The sequence below is a fragment of the Crocodylus siamensis genome, chromosome 4 (assembly GCF_052110815.1).
Source record: "Crocodylus siamensis isolate JL-2025a chromosome 4, ASM5211081v1, whole genome shotgun sequence".
In the NCBI taxonomy this organism is placed as follows: Eukaryota; Metazoa; Chordata; order Crocodylia; family Crocodylidae; genus Crocodylus; species Crocodylus siamensis.
Window position 1 is genome coordinate 206,679,415 of NC_143398.1, and position 18,330 is coordinate 206,697,744.

Genomic DNA, 18,330 nt, shown 5'->3' on the forward strand with positions numbered 1-18,330 from the left:
CATTAGTTTGACCTGGCTTCACAGTGTCTGTATATATCGGGTGCTTCAGTGGGGTTTTTGGCACTTTTATCTAACAGCTGATTTAATTAGCTGTTAGATAAAAGCCCCAAATCTATACAGATGTTGGGTGAGCTGGGTCCAGCTAACTCAATGACTCTTCTGGCCATGTGTTGGGCATGGGAGTGTGCCAAGTTTAAACTAAAACACTGTTTGTTTGGGGGTTTTGTTTTGTTTTTTAATATCTGTAAGTAGCCTTAATGTTTATGCCTTTAAGACATGTCAGCTTCCTTCCCATAGGTAGGTAAAGCTGTAGATAACTGTTCATCATTGTTGTACAATCATACGGGGCGCATCTGCACATGCTGCTATGGTGTTGTTACTGAGCCAAACTTCCTTTTGGAGGTACAGGCAGTCCTTGGGCTTGAGACACAATTGGTTCCTGAAAACCGGGTCTTAAGTCAAAATGTAACTTGAAACCAATTCTCATAAGAAACAATGTTATAAAATAGGGGATTGGTTCCTGAACCCAGGCCCAATACTCTATTTTCACTAAAAATACCCCAGAATTTTCTATTCGATCAATTATAGGTGAGTAATATAGCTACATTAGTGTATTTATATTGTAAACAGTGATCATATTGATTTGGAAGGACTTATCTGAGGTGACTTTGCTGGACTTTTTGAAGGGTTCTTGGCTGGAGTCTTCTCAGGAGTCTTGGCTGCAGGTTTTTCTGGAGTCTTGTCTGCTTTCTTAAAGAAAATGTCCAAGGAGCTTTGGACAGATGTTCTCCAGGGAGATGAGTGACACAGCGAACTTGTTCACTGGTGTGGTATCGCATTGGATCAAGTGTTGTAAAGTTGAAACTGATGTCATAAACTTGAAACAGGGTGTCACTTTATAAATGTTGTAACTGCAAAATGTAACTCGAAATATTTTAAGTCGAGGATTGCCTGTACTAAAAGACAGGGCAGTAACAGCCAGTAACTGCGCTGTGTGTGGTGCACATGGTTATTTTTAGACACTGTTGCCATAGTGACGCACTATAACCAGAGAGCACGTTGCTACAGTGACGTAGTTGCATGTTTTGCCAGTGAACGCTACAGCGCTGTAGTGCATTGGTGACGTACTGTCATGTGTAGACATGCCCACTGAGTTTTTTTTCTAAAACTTCCTGATGTGTTAGCTGTAAACATGATTTTATTACAACTGTGGACTCCTCTAATTCATTCAATGGGAAATCCTTTCAAGTGGTATTCATAAAAGTGCTGTCAGTGCTTTAAGAAAATATGAATGCTAGATTATATTTTGGGCAAAGACTTTATTATGAAACCTGTATCATAATTATTATAGAAATAGAATATACAATAATCAAGGCCTTTGATACATTTTCATTTCTGGCTCCTAGTCGTTTCAATAATGCATACAAAATTAGCTCCGTCTAGCTCTAAATAGCCTTGCTTTTCACACTCAGCCTGTGAGAACCGTTGAACAGCAGGCTCTTGCTGGTGCTCACAACTCTTGCTGCTTTCCACAGGTCTCTGAAAGAAATAAAAGGGAACTCTTTGTCAGCACCGCTCTTAAGGCATATACAGTGACTAAGCCCAGGCCTTTTTGCAGAGGTGTGGAAGGCTTTCTATCTTTTTCGACCTTTTATCATTACAAAAGTCATCCACCTTCTCAACCCATTCCTCTCGGCTGGAAGCACAATTGTGATATGTAAAGTAAGAAGCAGTGAAGGCAGAAAATAGTTTCAGGAATATACCACTTTAACACCCTCAATCAATGTCTTGCTAGTAATGAGGCATAGAGAACTGCATGTGCACAAGTATTTCCGGTACAGCTCACGTGTGTGTATGGGATGATTTGTATTATGCAGAGTAGCCGGGTGTAGAAATGAAAAAAAAAAGTTTAAGACTGCTCACCAAAATCCCTGCTCTTCTACTCTCAGACCTCCATTCGCAATAGAAGAAATCTATTAATAGTTCAGGGTCTTAAGTTCTATAGCATGACTCTCAAGAAATGCCCTTTATTTTGTTGTACTCCTCTTTCCTTTAACATCTAAGTATTATTGACCTGGCTGATTATCAAGTCATAATAATAAAAAAAACAAAAAAAACCCCCAAAAACCCCACACAAAATTACTTTTTATAGTTTAAAAATGTTACTATTTAATAGCCTTCAAATGAAATCAATTTCCTTACTGAAGAGAGTTCCCAGTGTCAGAAGTATTTGATGATAACTAATGAGGTATGGGTTACTGTCTCAAATCTTTAAAATAAAGCATTAAGTATTTGCTTTACAAAAAAAATAAATAATTTGGGGGATAGAGGAGGCATACCAGGGTTTTACAAGGTCAAGCTTGTAGGGCTATTAACCTTCTAAATTTTTTTTTTCCCCCCATTGTTGGAAGAACCATTAGTATAGCATTAGCTGATAGGCCTCATGCTATTTTTATGCTATTTTTAATCTACAGGCCTGTTCCATGCCAGTGTCCACTAGAAAAGTCTTTTATAGATCTGGCTGAAGGGTGACTATATGTTCTACCATTGAAGTAGAAAATAAGATTCTACAAACAACTTGCCAATATCAAGTGCAATTTAACCGATCTAGAAAGTAATTAATTTTCAGGAAGAAATTCTTAAAAGTTATTTTGAGACTAAGTACCCAAATGTATAAGCCCTATATGAAGACACTGTTTAACTTCAACAGGAATTCCACATGTTGAAGGAATTAGCTTTTCTTCAGTAGCTCAGTTATTCAAAAGATTCCATTCCATGTTGCTCAGAAACTAGATTTAAAAATGTAATGATATTTTAGTTTTCATTATTAACCTACAAAGCTTGTAGAATCTTTAAGGTAACATTTTAATTTATAATGATTTAGCTATGAATTCCTGTACAGTTTGGGTTTTTATAAAAATAATAAATAGGGAAAAGAGACTGTTTCTCACCATAATTAGTTTTTCAGCCCTTGTTTATAGCTTTGATAGCTTGAATAGATTTAACCGTGTTGAAAGACAGGAGGCTCCAGAGGCATAACGAATCTCTTTCAATATGCCACTCCATTCTTTCTTCTCATCATCATATCTGCAGTTAATAAAACACAGTCAATACACACATGCATGTTTTTAACTTTAGATTTTTGGATTTGAGCTTCTCCTCCAGTACCCACAAGGAAAGGAATATAACCCACTAGAGGTGCACTGATACACACGTCCACACTGTATCGGCACTGATAAAAGAAAAATTGACATTATTGGCAATTGGCTCTTTTTTGGCTGACATGGCTGATAATGTTGCTGCTAAATGCTGCATGCATGAACGTAGTCACAGCATGCACACGGCCACCCTGGCAGCTTGGAGAGCAGCATCCAGCTGGTAAGTCAAATTGAGGGGAAGGGAAAGAGTGGAGGGAAGGGGCATGATGGGGGCGGACTGAGGCCCCTGCAGTGAGGGAGGGAGTGGGTCTGGGGCAGAGGTAGGCACTGCCCAGCCGGGGTGAGGTGCAGGACGGAGCCAAGAGTGATTCATTTGGGTGGTGTGAGGAGGAGGAGCTCCCATCACTGTGCTTCTTCCAGAGGAGGCATGAGGGGCATGTACCCTCTGGATCTGTGTGCAGGGTGCTGCTGAGGGCTGGGGGTGTCACTGGGCTCTTCCCAGTGGGGGACTTGAGCCAGTGCTGTGCTTGGGGTGGGTGGTGGTGATGCTGGGAGGAGCTATGGGGGGGCTTCAACCACCCCAGAACTTGTCGTAGCCCTCCGGTAGTACCCCCTCCTAGCACTGCCATTGCCTACCCTGAGTACAGCTCCAGCTCACCCCCTGCGCTGAGAAGAACCTGGTACCACTCCTGGCCCCAGTCCCAGCCTGCAGCAGCAGCCCAACCTTGCCCCACACACAGATCTGGGGGTCACATGCCCCCCCATGCCTCCCCCAGGGCTGTGCACAGAAATGGAAGCCAGTCCCCACCCACACTTCCCAGACATCCTGCAGCCTGCCCTGCCCACCTGTGCTCCTTCCCCACTCCCTCCCTCACTATAGGGGCTTTGCCCCCCATGCCCCTTTCCTTCCTTCTCCCCACCTCTTCCCCCCAGCAGACTTACCAGCTGGATGCTGCTCTCCAAGCTGCTGGGCTGTATATCAGCAGCTTGGATATACAGCCCAGCAGCTTGCTGATTGGATTGGTATCGACTGATATGGCTCGTTAATAATCAGTATTGGCCAAAAAAATCCTTATTTGTGCACCCCTATAACCCAACAGTTTCAAAAGGCTCTTGGGTAGCTTTTATGCTAAATTGTGCCACATAAGGACACTGCTGTCCTCCAGAACAGAATATTAGAACATCACCTTGCTCCTCCTCCTCCTCTCTTTCCCACTCCTTTTTTTTCAAATCTTTCTTTACACATGCTTTCAGGAATCTTTTCTGCTTTCCCATTGACTAATTCCAATGCTAAAGTTACTTTAACATGAGGGGAGTCACAGATAAAGTGGAATCTTTCAATGTAGATATAAGTATGTACCTGACGCTCTCTTAAAGGGGCTATGACACTCTCTTAAAGTGTGGACACAACCAACATCCTGGATTGCTCTTCACCTGGCTATTAATGTGGATGAAAGCAATAATAGGGATAACATTAAATTATCTGACTCTTTCAGAGCATCCTGCATGAGAACATGACGCAGTGGAAATTGTTAGTTTGTATTTAATTTTAAGTCAGGCTGAATCTACCAAGAAATATTATATCCTACTTCACTATGTTCCCTTACTGATTCCTGAGATGTATTCATTAGTAGGTGGAGGCATTCACCTGAGCTAAGTCTCACATTTATCTGTGACGTAACGAAGTAAATGATTGTTGCTGTTCACCAGATTCTATGCCAACTCAATATAAAAACAAAGAATAAAATCTGTACAATAATTCATTTCTGAAAGTAATGGTAATATCAATGTGATTTACTCCCTAGAGCAAGGCAAGGTAGTGTTTTCCAAATAGAAAGTGAAATCAAAACAGAACTTACTTCCATATGTCAGTGACTTCACTGGGTGCAAATTCATTAGATTCAAGTTGAACCATAGCAAAACCACCAATAGCATAAAGGGATCCACTCAAGGTGACTAAACTGATAGAGCTTCTCTCCTGGGGAAACTCAGGCATAAGCTCCCACCTAAAAGTAGCAGAAACATAACCAGTCAGACAACAGTTAAGGGATATTCTGAATTGAATTATTATAGAATATGAGTTATAGAAGCTGACAGCTACAGTAAACAAATGGGTGCTGAGGATGTTCAAGGTTTTCACCCCCAGGAACACTATTCCTGATTAGAAAGAAGGAGAAAAATAATTCAAAGTCCAAGGCACATCAGCACCAACATTCTGCTTTTCCATCCATCAGAACGAATGTCAGGGGGCGCTTGCATACGATGATCACCACCATCTACACGTGACAAAAATTTCCTTTGTGTGGCTTAATAGCACCACACACTGCATGTGTGTGAGATTTGGAGGTTTCAAATGAGTTTGCAACATTTGGAGGTTTCAAATGGTAATCTTGTGGCTATGCCAGATGAGAAAGCCAAAATTTTTAACAAGTTCTTTGCCTCTGTTTTCTTGGACAGGGACCAGGACAGCTCTCCCACCACAGGTAGGGGCAATCATGGGGATAGAACTGCCAGGCCTCAGGTCTGCGCAGAAGTAGTTAAGAATCTTCTGGAAGGGCTGGATGTTTTTAAATCTGTGGGCCCTGATGTCCTCTACCCACAGGTCTTGAGGGAACTAGCGGGGGTCATTGCCTAAGGGTCGTACCCTTAGCCCGGCTGTACGAGCGATCATGGTCCACGGGCCAGGTGCCCGGAAACTGGAAACTAGCTAATGTGGTCTCTATTTATAAGAAAGGGAGAAAGGAGGACCCAGAAAACTATAGTCCCATAAGCCTCACATCAGTCTTGGGGAAAACCCCTGAAAAAATTATCAAGGATCGCATCTGTGAGGGGCCAGCAAGGGAGATCATGCCCAGGGGAAATCAACATGGGTTCATCAAAGGCAGGTCCTGCCAGACCAACCTGATGGCCTTTTATGACCAGGTAACTAAATCCCTGGATGATGGTGTTGCTGTGGACATAGTCCTTCTGGATTTTAAGAAGGCCTTTGACACCGTCTCTCACCCCATTCTCATTAATAAATTGAGCGACTGTGGTATTGATGCCTGCAGAGTTGGATGGGTCAAGAATTGGCTGATGGGGGCGCACCCAGAGAGTGGTGGTGGACGAGTTGTACTCGACCTGGTGGGATGTGAATAGCGGGGTCCCCCAGGGCTCGGTCCTGGGGCCTACACTGTTCAACGTCTTCATCAGCGACTTGGATGAGGGGGTAGAAAACATGTTGTCCAACTATGCCGATGACACCAAGATGTGGGGAGAGGCAGGCATGCTCGAAGGGAGAGAGAGGCTGCAATTAGATTTAGACAGACTACAGAAGTGGGCGGATGGTAATAGGATGGGGTTCAATGTAGATAAATGCAGGGTGCTGCACCTGGGGAAAAGAAATCCACCGCATACATACAAGCTGGGGAGCTCCCCGCCTTGTGAGCACAGAGGCGGAAAGGGATCTTGGAGTCATTACTGACTCCAAGATGAACATGAGCCGCCAATGCCAGACCGCAACCAGCAAAGCCAACTGCACCTTGTCATGCATCCAAAGATGCATCTCAAGCCGGTCCAGAGAGGTGATCCTCCCTCTCTACGCGACATTGGTCAGGCCACAATTGGAGTACTGCGTCCAGTACTGGGCACCACACTTTAAGAAGGATGTGGCCTGCCTTGAGAGGGTTCAGAGGAGGGCCACCCGCTTGGTTGGAAGGCAACAGGGCAGGCCCTATGAGGAGAGGCTGAGGGACCTGAAGCGGAGGCTGAGGTGGGATTAGGTGGCTGCCTACGAACCCATTAGGGGAGATCAGCAGCAAATAAGAAGGGTCCTATTCCCCACAGCAGCACCTGGGGTGACAAGGAACAATGGCCAGAAGCTGCTGGGGAATAGGTTCAGGTTGGAGATTAGGAGGCACTATTTCACTGTTAGGGTGGCTAGGATCCGGAACCAACTTCCCAGGAAGTGGTCCTTACTCCTACCTTGGGTAAATTCAAAAAGAGGTTGGATGAACACCTGTCTGGGGTTGTGTTCCAGCCAGTGGCAGGGGGTTAGACTACATGATCAATTCAGGTCCCTTCTGACCCCCAACTACTATGAAACTATGAAACATTGCAAACTAAACCACATTCCCATGTAGTGTAGTTTGCAACACTGTTACTTGTAATGTTGCAGCATTTAATCTGACAGCTGGTCCCCTGGCCACAGGAGAGACAGGTAGGCTCTGCCAAAAAAAGGATCAGGCCCATTGCTGTTTCTCCCTTCAGCAGATGCCTGGCAGCTGCTGGCACCTACTGAAGACAGAAGCAGTGAGGGATCCGATCCTTTTCTTTGCAGAGCCTGCCTGCCTCTCCCGTGAGGGGGTGCCCTGGTCCTTCCCTCTGCTGCAGTGGCGGCCCCCAGGGCTGCCTAGTGGGCTGCTAGCAGGATGGTGCTGCCTCAGCTCAGAGGCAGCACCCAGCAGGATCCAGCTCTTCTCCATGCCCACTGGGGCTTCCAGCACCCGGTACACAATTCTTATCACCTTCTCCAGCTGCCAACACACCCAGCCGCCCTCCTGCTTCCTCTCCATGGTGGCCCAGAGGCAAGCCAGACCGTTTTTGGGTGTTCCCAGGTGGCAGGAAGGCAGCAGGGACAGTGCACGGGGCGTTGGAAGCCTCAGTGGGCTCAGGGAAGAGTTGGATCTGGCCGGGTGCTGCCTCTAAGCTGGGGCAGCACTCAGCCTGCTAGCAGCCTGCCTGGGCAGCCCTGGAGAGTGCCACCACTGTGGAGGGAAGGACCAGGGCCCCCTGTAGCTCCAGGGCTTGCCCTCTGGTTGTGGGCAGCCTTCGCCGGGGGGGGGAAAAAAAAAGAAAGGATTGGGCCCCTTGCTGTAACAGTGACAGAAGCCCCTAAATTGAAACAGTGCCTTTCAATTAAAAATCCACTATTTCATTTTAGGGGGCATAGAATAAAACCATGAGAACTAAACCCATCTCATGTACAAGTGCCCACTATGACTAGTGTACATGCACAAAATGCCTTTCCATTAAGACCAGACTACACACTCCATCCCAAAGCTCCTCTGTGTAATGTAATTTAAATGTAGTTGTGCCTCATCTTTCCTCATTAAATTTTTCTAATAGGCTCCCAAAATGAGAGTCCATTTTTGGTCCACATTCTGTTGAAGCAACATTAAATGAATAAGGTAAGAGAGAAGTATAATTCATCTGCATTTTGACCTGTTGGCTGCTACACTGCTTTCTCCAGTACCAAATCATAATAAAAAAAAATAATTTGCTTTTAAGTGTCTTTGATAATATACTCACTTATTAGTGGCAAGGTCAAAAGCTTCAACAGAAGCTGTAAGGCCTTCTTCAGTAACACCTCCTGCAATCACAATCTTCCCTTTATGGATAGCCACACCAAACATTGAGCGAGCTATTTTCATGGGGGCCAGATCTCTCCAATCTCCCTTTTTGGAGTTGTATATAAATGTTCTGTTAGTACACTTTCTGTGGGGAGAAAGAAAAAAGGGTGAACATTTCTGGCAAACACTCTGCATAATCTGCTTAAAGTGGTACCTTGTTTAAGTGGATTTTGTGTGTAATGTGTACTCAATAACAGTGTGGCTCACTGCAGTTTCTTTCAGCTACTGGCAAATGGGCATGCACCAAGGAAAGAAAGATGGTTTCAGCTTTTTTTTTTTCCAATAGGGATAATATTAACTAGATATTCCTGACTGGATTTTCTTGCTGTGTGTTTGTGTGTGTTATATAGGGCAGTTTAAGGACTTCTTTTTCTTTCAATATCTACAACAAAAATTCATTAAACTATCCATATGGCTTGATGAGTGTTTGCCTTGTTCTGAATAATGCTAATTATTATCCCTGACTCGACATTATCTCATTTTTAACCTGTTAGACTCAGGACAGAAGCAATGTAAAGAAAAAGTCCTGTTATCCAGCATTTTGCTAAAAGGCATTTCTATTAACTGGAATCTCAGGCCCGCTGGATGGACACAAGTGGGGGGAAAGCTCACATGCGGCAGCAGCCACTGCCACCAGTCACTGCCCTGCGCTCCTGCTGCTCCATGTGTGGCCAGTGCCACCTGCACCTATAGTAGGTGTTTGACTTTCAGTGTTGCTGGGTTTTTGGGTGTAGCCATGTTAAGGCAGGGTTCGGCAACCTGTGGCATGCAGCATGCTTGGTGTGCAGACTGCTTCCCATGGGGTGGGAAGAGCCATACCCAGATGGAGCAGCACATGGCTGCCAGGGACTCCAGCCAGGTAAGAGCGCCTCAGGCTCCAGACCCAGCCTGGCACCACCACCAGTCCCAGCCCCAGCTCCGGCCCAGTGCCAGCCCCAGCCCTGGCCCAGTGCCGCCCGCAGGTTGGGAGCTATCAGCACCCCATTGGCAGGAGACAGCTGGGGCTGAGGTGGGGAGGCAGCAGCTGTTTGCAGCCTCCTGGCTGCAGCTGGTCCAGGTTCTGGGTAGCTGCTGATAGCCAAGGAGCCTGGGCTGGGGGGGCAAGGGGCACAAGCAGGGCATCCTGCCATGTACCCCCTGCCCTTGTTTTGTTTTTCTGGTAGGCCAGCACTCGAGCACCTTCCAAAGCATTGTGGGTTTTTTCAGCACTCCGGCCGAAAAATGTTGCCTAACCCTGCTATCAGTCTCTGAAGCATGACCAAGAATCTAAGACTAAAGCATTTTATGAGGAACGCAATGACAAACATTGAGGTGTGTGTATGACCCAAGTAAGAGTCTGACATAGAAACACGAAAGCCAGCTGATTAACCCACTTGGCTGGAATAACAGTCTGAAAAGAGGCTTAAAATCATGGAATTTTTGTTTTATACAATTATGTGACTGCACACATCAGATCTTTGTAACCTTAAGCTACAAAGATACCAATAATGTGCTTTTTGTTTTCTGAGTATGAAAACATGAAGTCTGTGAAATAACCAACAAATTAATACTACAAATTAACATTTGAAACTCACTTGTCCTCAGTCTTTCCTCCAAGACAATATATCATCCCATGGTTTGAGACAGTAGCATGGCCATATACTTTGATTGGAAGTTTTTTGACTTCATTCCATTTTAGTGCCCTGGATTTAGAAGATCATAGCATTAAGACAACTCCAATTAACAAAAGCATTTAGACTTCCTTAGTGAAGAAAATGTCAACATACACAGGGTCATAGCACAATACTGAATCTAGAGATTCCTCCGTTTGAAGGTCCTTGCCTGCAATTACATAGATTTTGCCATCTGCCTCTCCCAGTCCAAAGAGACACCTGGCTGAAGGCAGTGGAGGAAGTCCGACCCATTCACCAGCAACGCTATCCAGCTGCAAGATCAGACAGAGTAGGAAGTGTTAGGAAAGATAAGCAAGAACTCATGCATTAAAAGCAGCTTTAAAATCTCAAATTTAGATGCTTTATCAACCTCCCCAACATATTTGTTATAAATGTCTTCCCATTGCTTCATCTGACGTGTGCATCCCTTCATCTCCTTTGCATCCCTCAAGAACCAAGGACTCTGTACAATTGCCACCATCTCTTCCTCTCCCTTCATTCCCTCTCATCTTTTTTTTCTCTTTATTGCTTTTTTGTGTTTGGTTTTCAGCTCTTAATCTTCTTTTTGTTTTCTTTAAAGTTCCCCCCTCTATTGGTGAATGCCATCATGCACCAGAAGGCAATTTTTGGATGGATGAACAACTGGTAGCTTTGAGGGGCCAAATGAGATTTTTCCTCAGCTGAACTGAAATATGTAGGACAAAGGAAAGAGATTGGCTACTGTCTGAGACATATGGACGTATGCATATGAACCACTTGCACAGCTTGGCTCCATTAGGATAATACAAATAAAAGGAGGAAGGTGTGCATCTTTCAAGAATTAATAAAGCTCCACAAGTACATTTCCACTAGACACAGAATGGACCTGAGATTTAGAGACCTTTTCCTGGACCCAAATCCCTCCTCTTTTAATCAATACAGGGATTGCTTGACTAGTTTATAGGTTGTTTGTATGGACAGATGTACTGTCTTTGTATGAAGACTCTTGAGAAGCAGCAAAATAGAACTGCAGAAAGTTATGCATTTAGGTCTGACTGATACACTGTCATCTCTAGGGAGTTCCATAATCCACATCCAGTTTCAGCTCACATAAAACTTCATCTCTAGAATTTACTCATCCACCCCTGTTGGTCAAAAAATGTTACTGCTGCAGTAGGACTTGTGAGTTCATGGGTACAGGCTACCACCATAATAACTATGGCCAGCCCAGGGTGGTCTTGAATTGAAGACAGAAATGTCCTTGAATCCTACATATCCTAGATTAGAGCATACTCGGTGAATTAGCTCTGATGCAGATGTGGGGAATATCTACTCTCTCACTTTTCTGGCGCAACACATTAGTAAGCACATTTTTCTTGATAGATAGTCAATTTGTCCCAAGTTGTCAAGCACTAAATGAAGTGTTAAGGACAGTCAGATGGAAGTGTGAAAAAGAAGTGGGAGTGCAGCTACCCCATTAACAGTAAGAAAGAAACAGCTATCTAAGCTGGAAGGGTAGAAAAGGAGCAATGTTTTAGCAGTTGATAAGTTAGTGGGGAGCAGGAAATGATTTAGGGCATGGATCAGGAAGAGATGTATTACATTGATCGTATCTCAGTCTAAGTACATCAAAAGACTACCCCTAATGGAATTCTAGCCTGATAATGTAGATACCTAATTCAATAATAAATTAATTCCTGGAATCAATCACAACTAGATTTTTATAGCAAGTTTTAAACTTTATTATTACTTTATAACTACATAAGAAAATTAAAACCGTGCTAACATAATCACTGTCTAGCAAACTGATAGCAGTCTTCCACATTTATACCATGTTTATTTTACTAAATACATCTAAATACCAGGCCAATCCATAGTTTATCCATTTATGAAATATCTACAATAAATCACTATTTTAAAAACCTGTCAAGAATGTTAAAATTCTATCATTGATTATTACCTGTGTGGAGTATAGAAAAGAAATCTAGTCTTGTATTTCTTAGGATTTACCCCATGGCATATTATACCCATCATGAAATAGTTGCATAATTTCACATTTTTTCTGTTGGCATTACATCTAAAAACACCACAGCAGAAAGTATGTATGCCTACAGAAGGATTATTTTTGCTAATCTGATCATAGTGGTATCACTGTAGTTTAGAGTAAGCCAGTGTCAACTATATGTATATGGATTTAAGTACATAGGCATTCACCATACACCAACAAAAGTATTTGGTATAACATGGCAGACATCAAAACTACTTCAAATTTTAAAACTTTACAAATCAGCTACCCTAATATATGGTATGAATCTTAAACAAAAGAAAACATTAAATTTGTTAGGACACTGAGAGGCAGATTTTTAAACCTATTTAGGTGCCTGGGTGCACATGGGCACACACAGGCATTTGCAAAAGCCCTTATATGCTCAACTGTGATTGACATCTATGGTAGCTGGGTGCACAGGCACCTTTGAAAATTCTACTAGGTGCCTATCTGTATTTTTAGTCACTCAAATGACACTAAACACCTGACCCTGGACAACCAAATATTTAGTAGATAAAAAACACATTAACTATTTTTTCTGAGTTCTCATAAAAGGATAGTGAAAGGTACAAAGAACATGCAATTCCCTTAAGCTTTCGTAGGAATAGCTGGCAATCAGTAGTATCTTTTAGGAGTATACCCTAAATAGCCATTTTTAGGTTTTCAACAAAGCTTTGGTTTGACCAGACAAAAAAACATGCTATTAAGGCTGATATTAGCAGCCAAACCAGTTGAAAGTAAGGGTGTCATTTTGTCATCAGCAGACAATGCTGTCATGAACAAGTCTGACAGGCAATAGTTAAAAAGGCTCATAACCTTTTATAAGAAAAATCATGAGACCAGATTAAAAAAAAAACCCAACTGTATCCTATATCAAAATATCCTTCAGTAATTTCCATGTAATGCCCTCAGCCCAATGATTATGAGATTCATACCTGGAAAAAGTATGACTGGAAAGGCTGATCTTTGTTCTCGTCATCCACATAAAGGCCTCCAACAACACAGACCTGATTCTGTTTGGTGACTATGCTGGAATGATTTCTGGGAATCTGTTCTGCCAGGGCTGCCAGGTAACACTCATTCTCCAGGGGATCATAAGCCACTGCAGCTGTATCATTGACTAGAAGAATGAGGTCTTTGACAAACATGCCATGCCTAGGAATGTCATTTAGGTATCCAGGAAGTAAGTCTTCATCCCCTACATCACCATTTACTTCCCTTTTCCCTGACTTTTCTGAGCTTTTGGCAGGTTCAGGCAATTTTCCAGCAAAGGCATCCTTAATAACCTTGAGTTTTTTGTGAAGATCTGAGTTGCTTTTGATAATATCATCCTTCTCAACATGCTCTTTGAAATATTTTTCTGACATAAGACGGAAACGAATGCAGTCAAAAACGTCTCCCAGACTCTTTACTCTGTTCTCCTCGTCTGTTCGGACCCACTCCATTACTGCTTCAAACACTACTTCCTCTTTTTCAACATTTAAGCTGTCAGGTGAAATAACTGATATAAGCTCATGGGGGGCAAGCTGCATGAAGTCTTCTTCTTTGCAAATCTGCACAAAGTGGTCTGACACATAATCACGAGCAGAGAAAGCAAGTCTTGGGCAGTCAAGGAGGAGACCTAATCGAAGGATGGCAAGACAGTTACCAACAGCCAGTCTTTTCTGAAGATAGGAGACACACACGGTGAACACAGAAGGGATTTGAAAACGGCTGGCCAAAGCAAAAATATCTTGCACATTAGAATCATTGAGGTCAATACTTGCAGAATAAAGATACTTGATGATCATGTCCAAGATGTTGGGATCAACATCTTCTAGAACGACCTCCTTCTTCTTATCTTCGCTTTGCTCAGATAAGAAATACTCACGGAAATAAGGACTACAAGCTGACAGAATCAATCTGTGACAAGGTAGGCTTTTGTTACCAGCTTTTAGGGAGCAATCTACAAACTTTTTCTCTTCTAAGAGTTCCTTGAGACCGTCCTGAAGAAGGGTGGATTGATAAAGTCTAAGTTCTTCAGTGAGTTCCCTTTGGGAATCCATTTTGTAACTTGGGTTGGGGGGAGGCACTGAAAACGTTAGCTGTTGTCGGCACCAAGGTCTGTCTGTAAAAAAGGCAGATCAATGTGCTTTCCCCAGCCTGAAGGCTCTGCAATTTAATCCTGACAGCTAAATATAGGTACATACACTTACAAGCTGGAATTTAGAATGGTTGGTGTGAAGAGAAACGTTGTGCTTGCAGCTGTCAGACTGAAAGAAACAACTGTTGCTTTTAGTCACTGGGGCTTCATTTTGCCATCATTACATAGACTCATTCAAACTACCTGCAAAGTAAAGGATTACTCAACATGAATAAGGGTGTCAGAATCCAGCCCTTAATGAAACAGATATGAACCAGGAGTCAAATATATCCTTTGAAATAGAAGTATTATGAGCAAAGGCTAAAGTTGGCAGCTGGATAACTATTCATAGTGGATTCATAGCAAGACATTTTAGAGAAACTTCCAGAAACAGTCAGGACATATTACTCATTAAACTGAATTTTACTGAAGCATGAATCAGAGACATGACCCTGACCCCTGACCCAAAAATAAATAAATAAATAAAACTTTGTATCAGTTACGTTTTTGTTAGGTTTAATATGCCCTAGCATCAGAGGGGGAAAAAAGTCTCTAGATCTAATAAAATATTCTAGTTTCACACTGGATTTTAACTTCGTCATTTGTTTGCAAACTAAAAATTCACTGTTATTATATTAAACGCAAACTCACCAAGTTACATTTCATAAATAATAATGAATACACTATACTCTCCCCCATATTATTTAAGTTTCATTTTAGGAAAATTTGGAAATTGGTATTAGTAAAGGTATATTCTGTTAAACTAAAATGAACATAGTAGGTACAAAAGAAAATTAAAGACAATTCCACTACACAGAAGTTCCCTATTAAATAACAATTATTACCAAACTAAAAATTGAGATAGAGGTATTTGTCTGTATTAACCAAACAAACTCTGTGAATAGTTAAAATAAGTTTAGAAGTGAGTTTAGAGGTTGCATACAAATGGGCAATCACATCATGTTTATACACCTCAGTAAAATCAGAATTCAGACAAGGACTGCTTAGGTCTTTATTAAACCTAGTTACACAGAAGTTGAACAACTTATGACAAAGGGATTGACCTTGTCATAGAAATCAATAGCAAAACACTAACACCAATGGTATAGTACAAGTTTGCCTACTACTTTACAATGCAGTGTTTGTTGCTTGAAAGAATGTTTTTAGAGCTTATTAAAATCTTTTAAAATAAATACATTCAATATGGAACATTTTTACAATATTTAACAGGCTTTTCTTCCTTTGCGTACAACAGTTAAGTCATTGGTGCAGTCAGCTGCTAAAACAACAGCTGAAAGGATAGCTCATTTGACTTTTTCCATTTTTAGAAAATAGTACATAAGGTCTTATCTCACTAGAAAACATAACAGCTGCATCTCCCTTTTAAACAATAAATGACTCATTTCTCTTCATGGAATATATAACAGCCTAAATGTCTGATGTGTCAGATGCAAAAGCAGTGTAGTACATGATTCTTTCCAGATTATCCTGCTTAAAACCAAAGGCCAATAAACATATCAGTATTTTGACAAAAAACAAACAAACAAACCCTGTCTTGGAATATTTAGATAAGAACATGTACCAGGCACGATGTCTGGTATGTACTCTATTAAGTTTATGATATGAAAGCTAACAGATACCTGCAATATTACAGTATTTTGTCAAAATGTTTTCAGTATACTACCAAAATGATGCAACTATTCCATCTAAATACAGTACTTTACACTCAGTAATAAATCCTCTCACTTGTTATTCTCTTAACTAACATTAAGAACACATTATGAGAGAGCCTACGGAAATATTATTTGGATGCACATATTATGGATGAATATATTTCTTTTGTATAAATAAGTTAATAATTTAAATGAAACAAAAACTGCACAAATGAAAACAAAACAATAAATACAATTATATTACAAACATATAACCTGTTTCTACTATTCCTTTTTAAAAAATATAACCTGACTACATAGTATATTTACTGTTCCTTCTCTTTGATACATTAGATGTTACTCAAATAGTTTCAATAATATGACAAAGATCTGCTGGGAACATAATGACTAATACATGTTTTCAATGCTTTATTGAAATCAACCCATTACTTCCCAGAGTCCTTGCAGAGTGAAACCATCCTTCAATTTTTCTACTGCAAGTCCCAATTCTTCTGAAAATACTGGTTCCCGATCTTGTTGCTGGGTTTTTTTTTTGAAGTGAGACAGATAGAAAAGAGCAAGAGGAAGACCAACAAAAAAGTTAAGTATATTTAATGTATACAAATACAGACAATACAGAAATACAACAATATTGAAACAATGTTCAATTTATAGTACCAGGAAACTGTTCTTACCTTGTTACCATCAGCAAAGTAAGCCTACAGAAAGAGAGGAAGAGTGTAACAAAACCCCAAAATGGATTTATAAATTGCTTTTAAACAACACTTTAGCCATTTAGTTATAATCAGAAAATGCAGGTTTCTCAGTTCTATTAAAAACCCTCCAATTTAAAACACACTTTTTTAAAAAACAAAATACCTTCTGTAGAAAACAGTATTTGTTTTGGATATATCGGTCTTTAGAAAAATCTTTTATTTTCATATTATTAATATGACCAGATATTCACTCTCTATTGAAATCAACGATGCAAAGCTTCAATCAGGGAATGGCTGACTAATATTAACAGGAAATAATCTATATCCATAATTTTTCCACTATATTATTTGTAATAAAACTTTTTTATTTATATGTCCTAATGAAGTTTGTTGAAAAATTTGAAAGAAATATTATTTTATGAATAGACAATGTTAAAGCAGAGACAGTGCTGATAACATACTGTTCCTTCCTACTATACGTGCAGGGTGGTTACATATGAAAAAAAGGTAAAAGATAATAGCTTTATTGGTAACATTGTAGTCTCACCAAAGATCATTTGTGACAATTTATATTTTGGCAGCTTCTGTAAGAGACATTTAAGCAAGCCCCCCATCCTGAACCACCCCTCCCCCCTACCAAAAAAAATAAACCTCTCCAACCCCCGCCCCCCACTTCTTCCCACTACATTTCCATTTTACTATTTTTAAAAAGTTTGTCTGAGGGTGCTGACAGATGTGAAAAACAAAAACTGTTTTACCAGAAGAGGAAGTGTGTTAGTTTGACCTGGCTCCCCAGCATCTATTTGGGAGCTTCAATGGGGCTTTTTAGTACTTTTACCTAAAACTGATTCAATCAGCTATTAGATGAAAGTGCCAAAAAGACCTGCTGAAGCACCAAATCCATATAGACATTGGATGAGCTGAGTTAAGCTAACATGATGTCTCCTCTGGACATGTGCTATACTCAGTGTGGGGACATGCTGAGCTGCCAATAAAGTGCTGGGTTTTTTGTGATGTCTGTAAGCAGTCCCTGCGGCTATCCAACATCTTGACAGATGAAGGGAGATGAGACAATGTCAGTCAGTCGTGCGTGGCAGTTGTGTGGGAGAAAAGCCCAATGCATGAGCGGCAAGCCTTCCTACAATGGCTACAGGTCCACTTGTCAGATGAAGGTTGAAGCATATTCTATTTCCTGGCTCACCTATGGGCCTCAGCCTGGGCTCTCTGATGGCTCTCCACGGTGAGTGTACCAGCTTTGACCCGATTTCTCCAGACTGAGTGGCTGTGGGCAGGGTTTTCCCAGTTGTCAGTGGGAATGCTGAATTTCTTGAGACCTTGCTTTACCTTGTCATTGTATTGGAGTTTGGGCCTTCCCCCGCATTGCGGGTGGTTCTTGAATTGGCCATAGAGCACAGTCTTTGGCAGACGATCTTGAAGCATGTGCTCCATGTGTCCCAGCTAGCAAAGCCTGCGAGTGTCTGACGTAGTCTGCATAGATTGGGCCAGTCCTCTCAAAGATCTTGTTATTGGTGATCCGTTGATCCCAAGTGACTTTAAGGATTATTCCAAGACAGCAAAGGTGGAAGCTGTTCAACCTCTGCTGCTGCTTGGATT

At 41.5% G+C, this 18,330-nt stretch overlaps 2 protein-coding genes across 3 annotated transcripts in view; both read right to left on the reverse strand.

Moving 5' to 3' along the window:
- Positions 1-1,299: 1,299 nt before the first annotated feature.
- Positions 1,300-14,357, reverse strand: KLHL41 (kelch like family member 41). The gene is made up of 7 exons (XM_090045531.1): positions 13,162-14,357; positions 10,315-10,472; positions 10,123-10,230; positions 8,448-8,633; positions 5,018-5,164; positions 2,952-3,087; positions 1,300-1,539 (listed from the first exon to the last, which is right to left on the reverse strand). The coding sequence occupies exons 1-6, from the start codon at positions 14,269-14,271 to the stop codon at positions 2,976-2,978; spliced, it is 1,821 nt and encodes a 606-aa protein (XP_089901657.1). The 5' UTR covers positions 14,272-14,357; the 3' UTR covers positions 1,300-1,539; positions 2,952-2,975.
- Positions 14,358-14,421: 64 nt separating this feature from the next.
- BBS5 (Bardet-Biedl syndrome 5) overlaps positions 14,422-18,330 on the reverse strand; it is a 31,612-nt gene continuing 27,703 nt past the window's right edge. Inside the window, exons 11-12 of one of the 2 annotated variants that reach the window (XM_090045533.1) lie at positions 16,696-16,719; positions 14,422-14,552 (exon numbers count right to left, since the gene is read on the reverse strand). In XM_090045533.1, the coding sequence (XP_089901659.1) occupies positions 14,544-14,552; positions 16,696-16,719 (33 nt within the window). In that variant the 3' untranslated portion in view covers positions 14,422-14,543. Of the gene's footprint in view, positions 14,553-15,336; positions 16,541-16,695; positions 16,720-18,330 lie in introns of those variants that run through there. The other variant, XM_090045532.1, reaches the window with a different exon arrangement.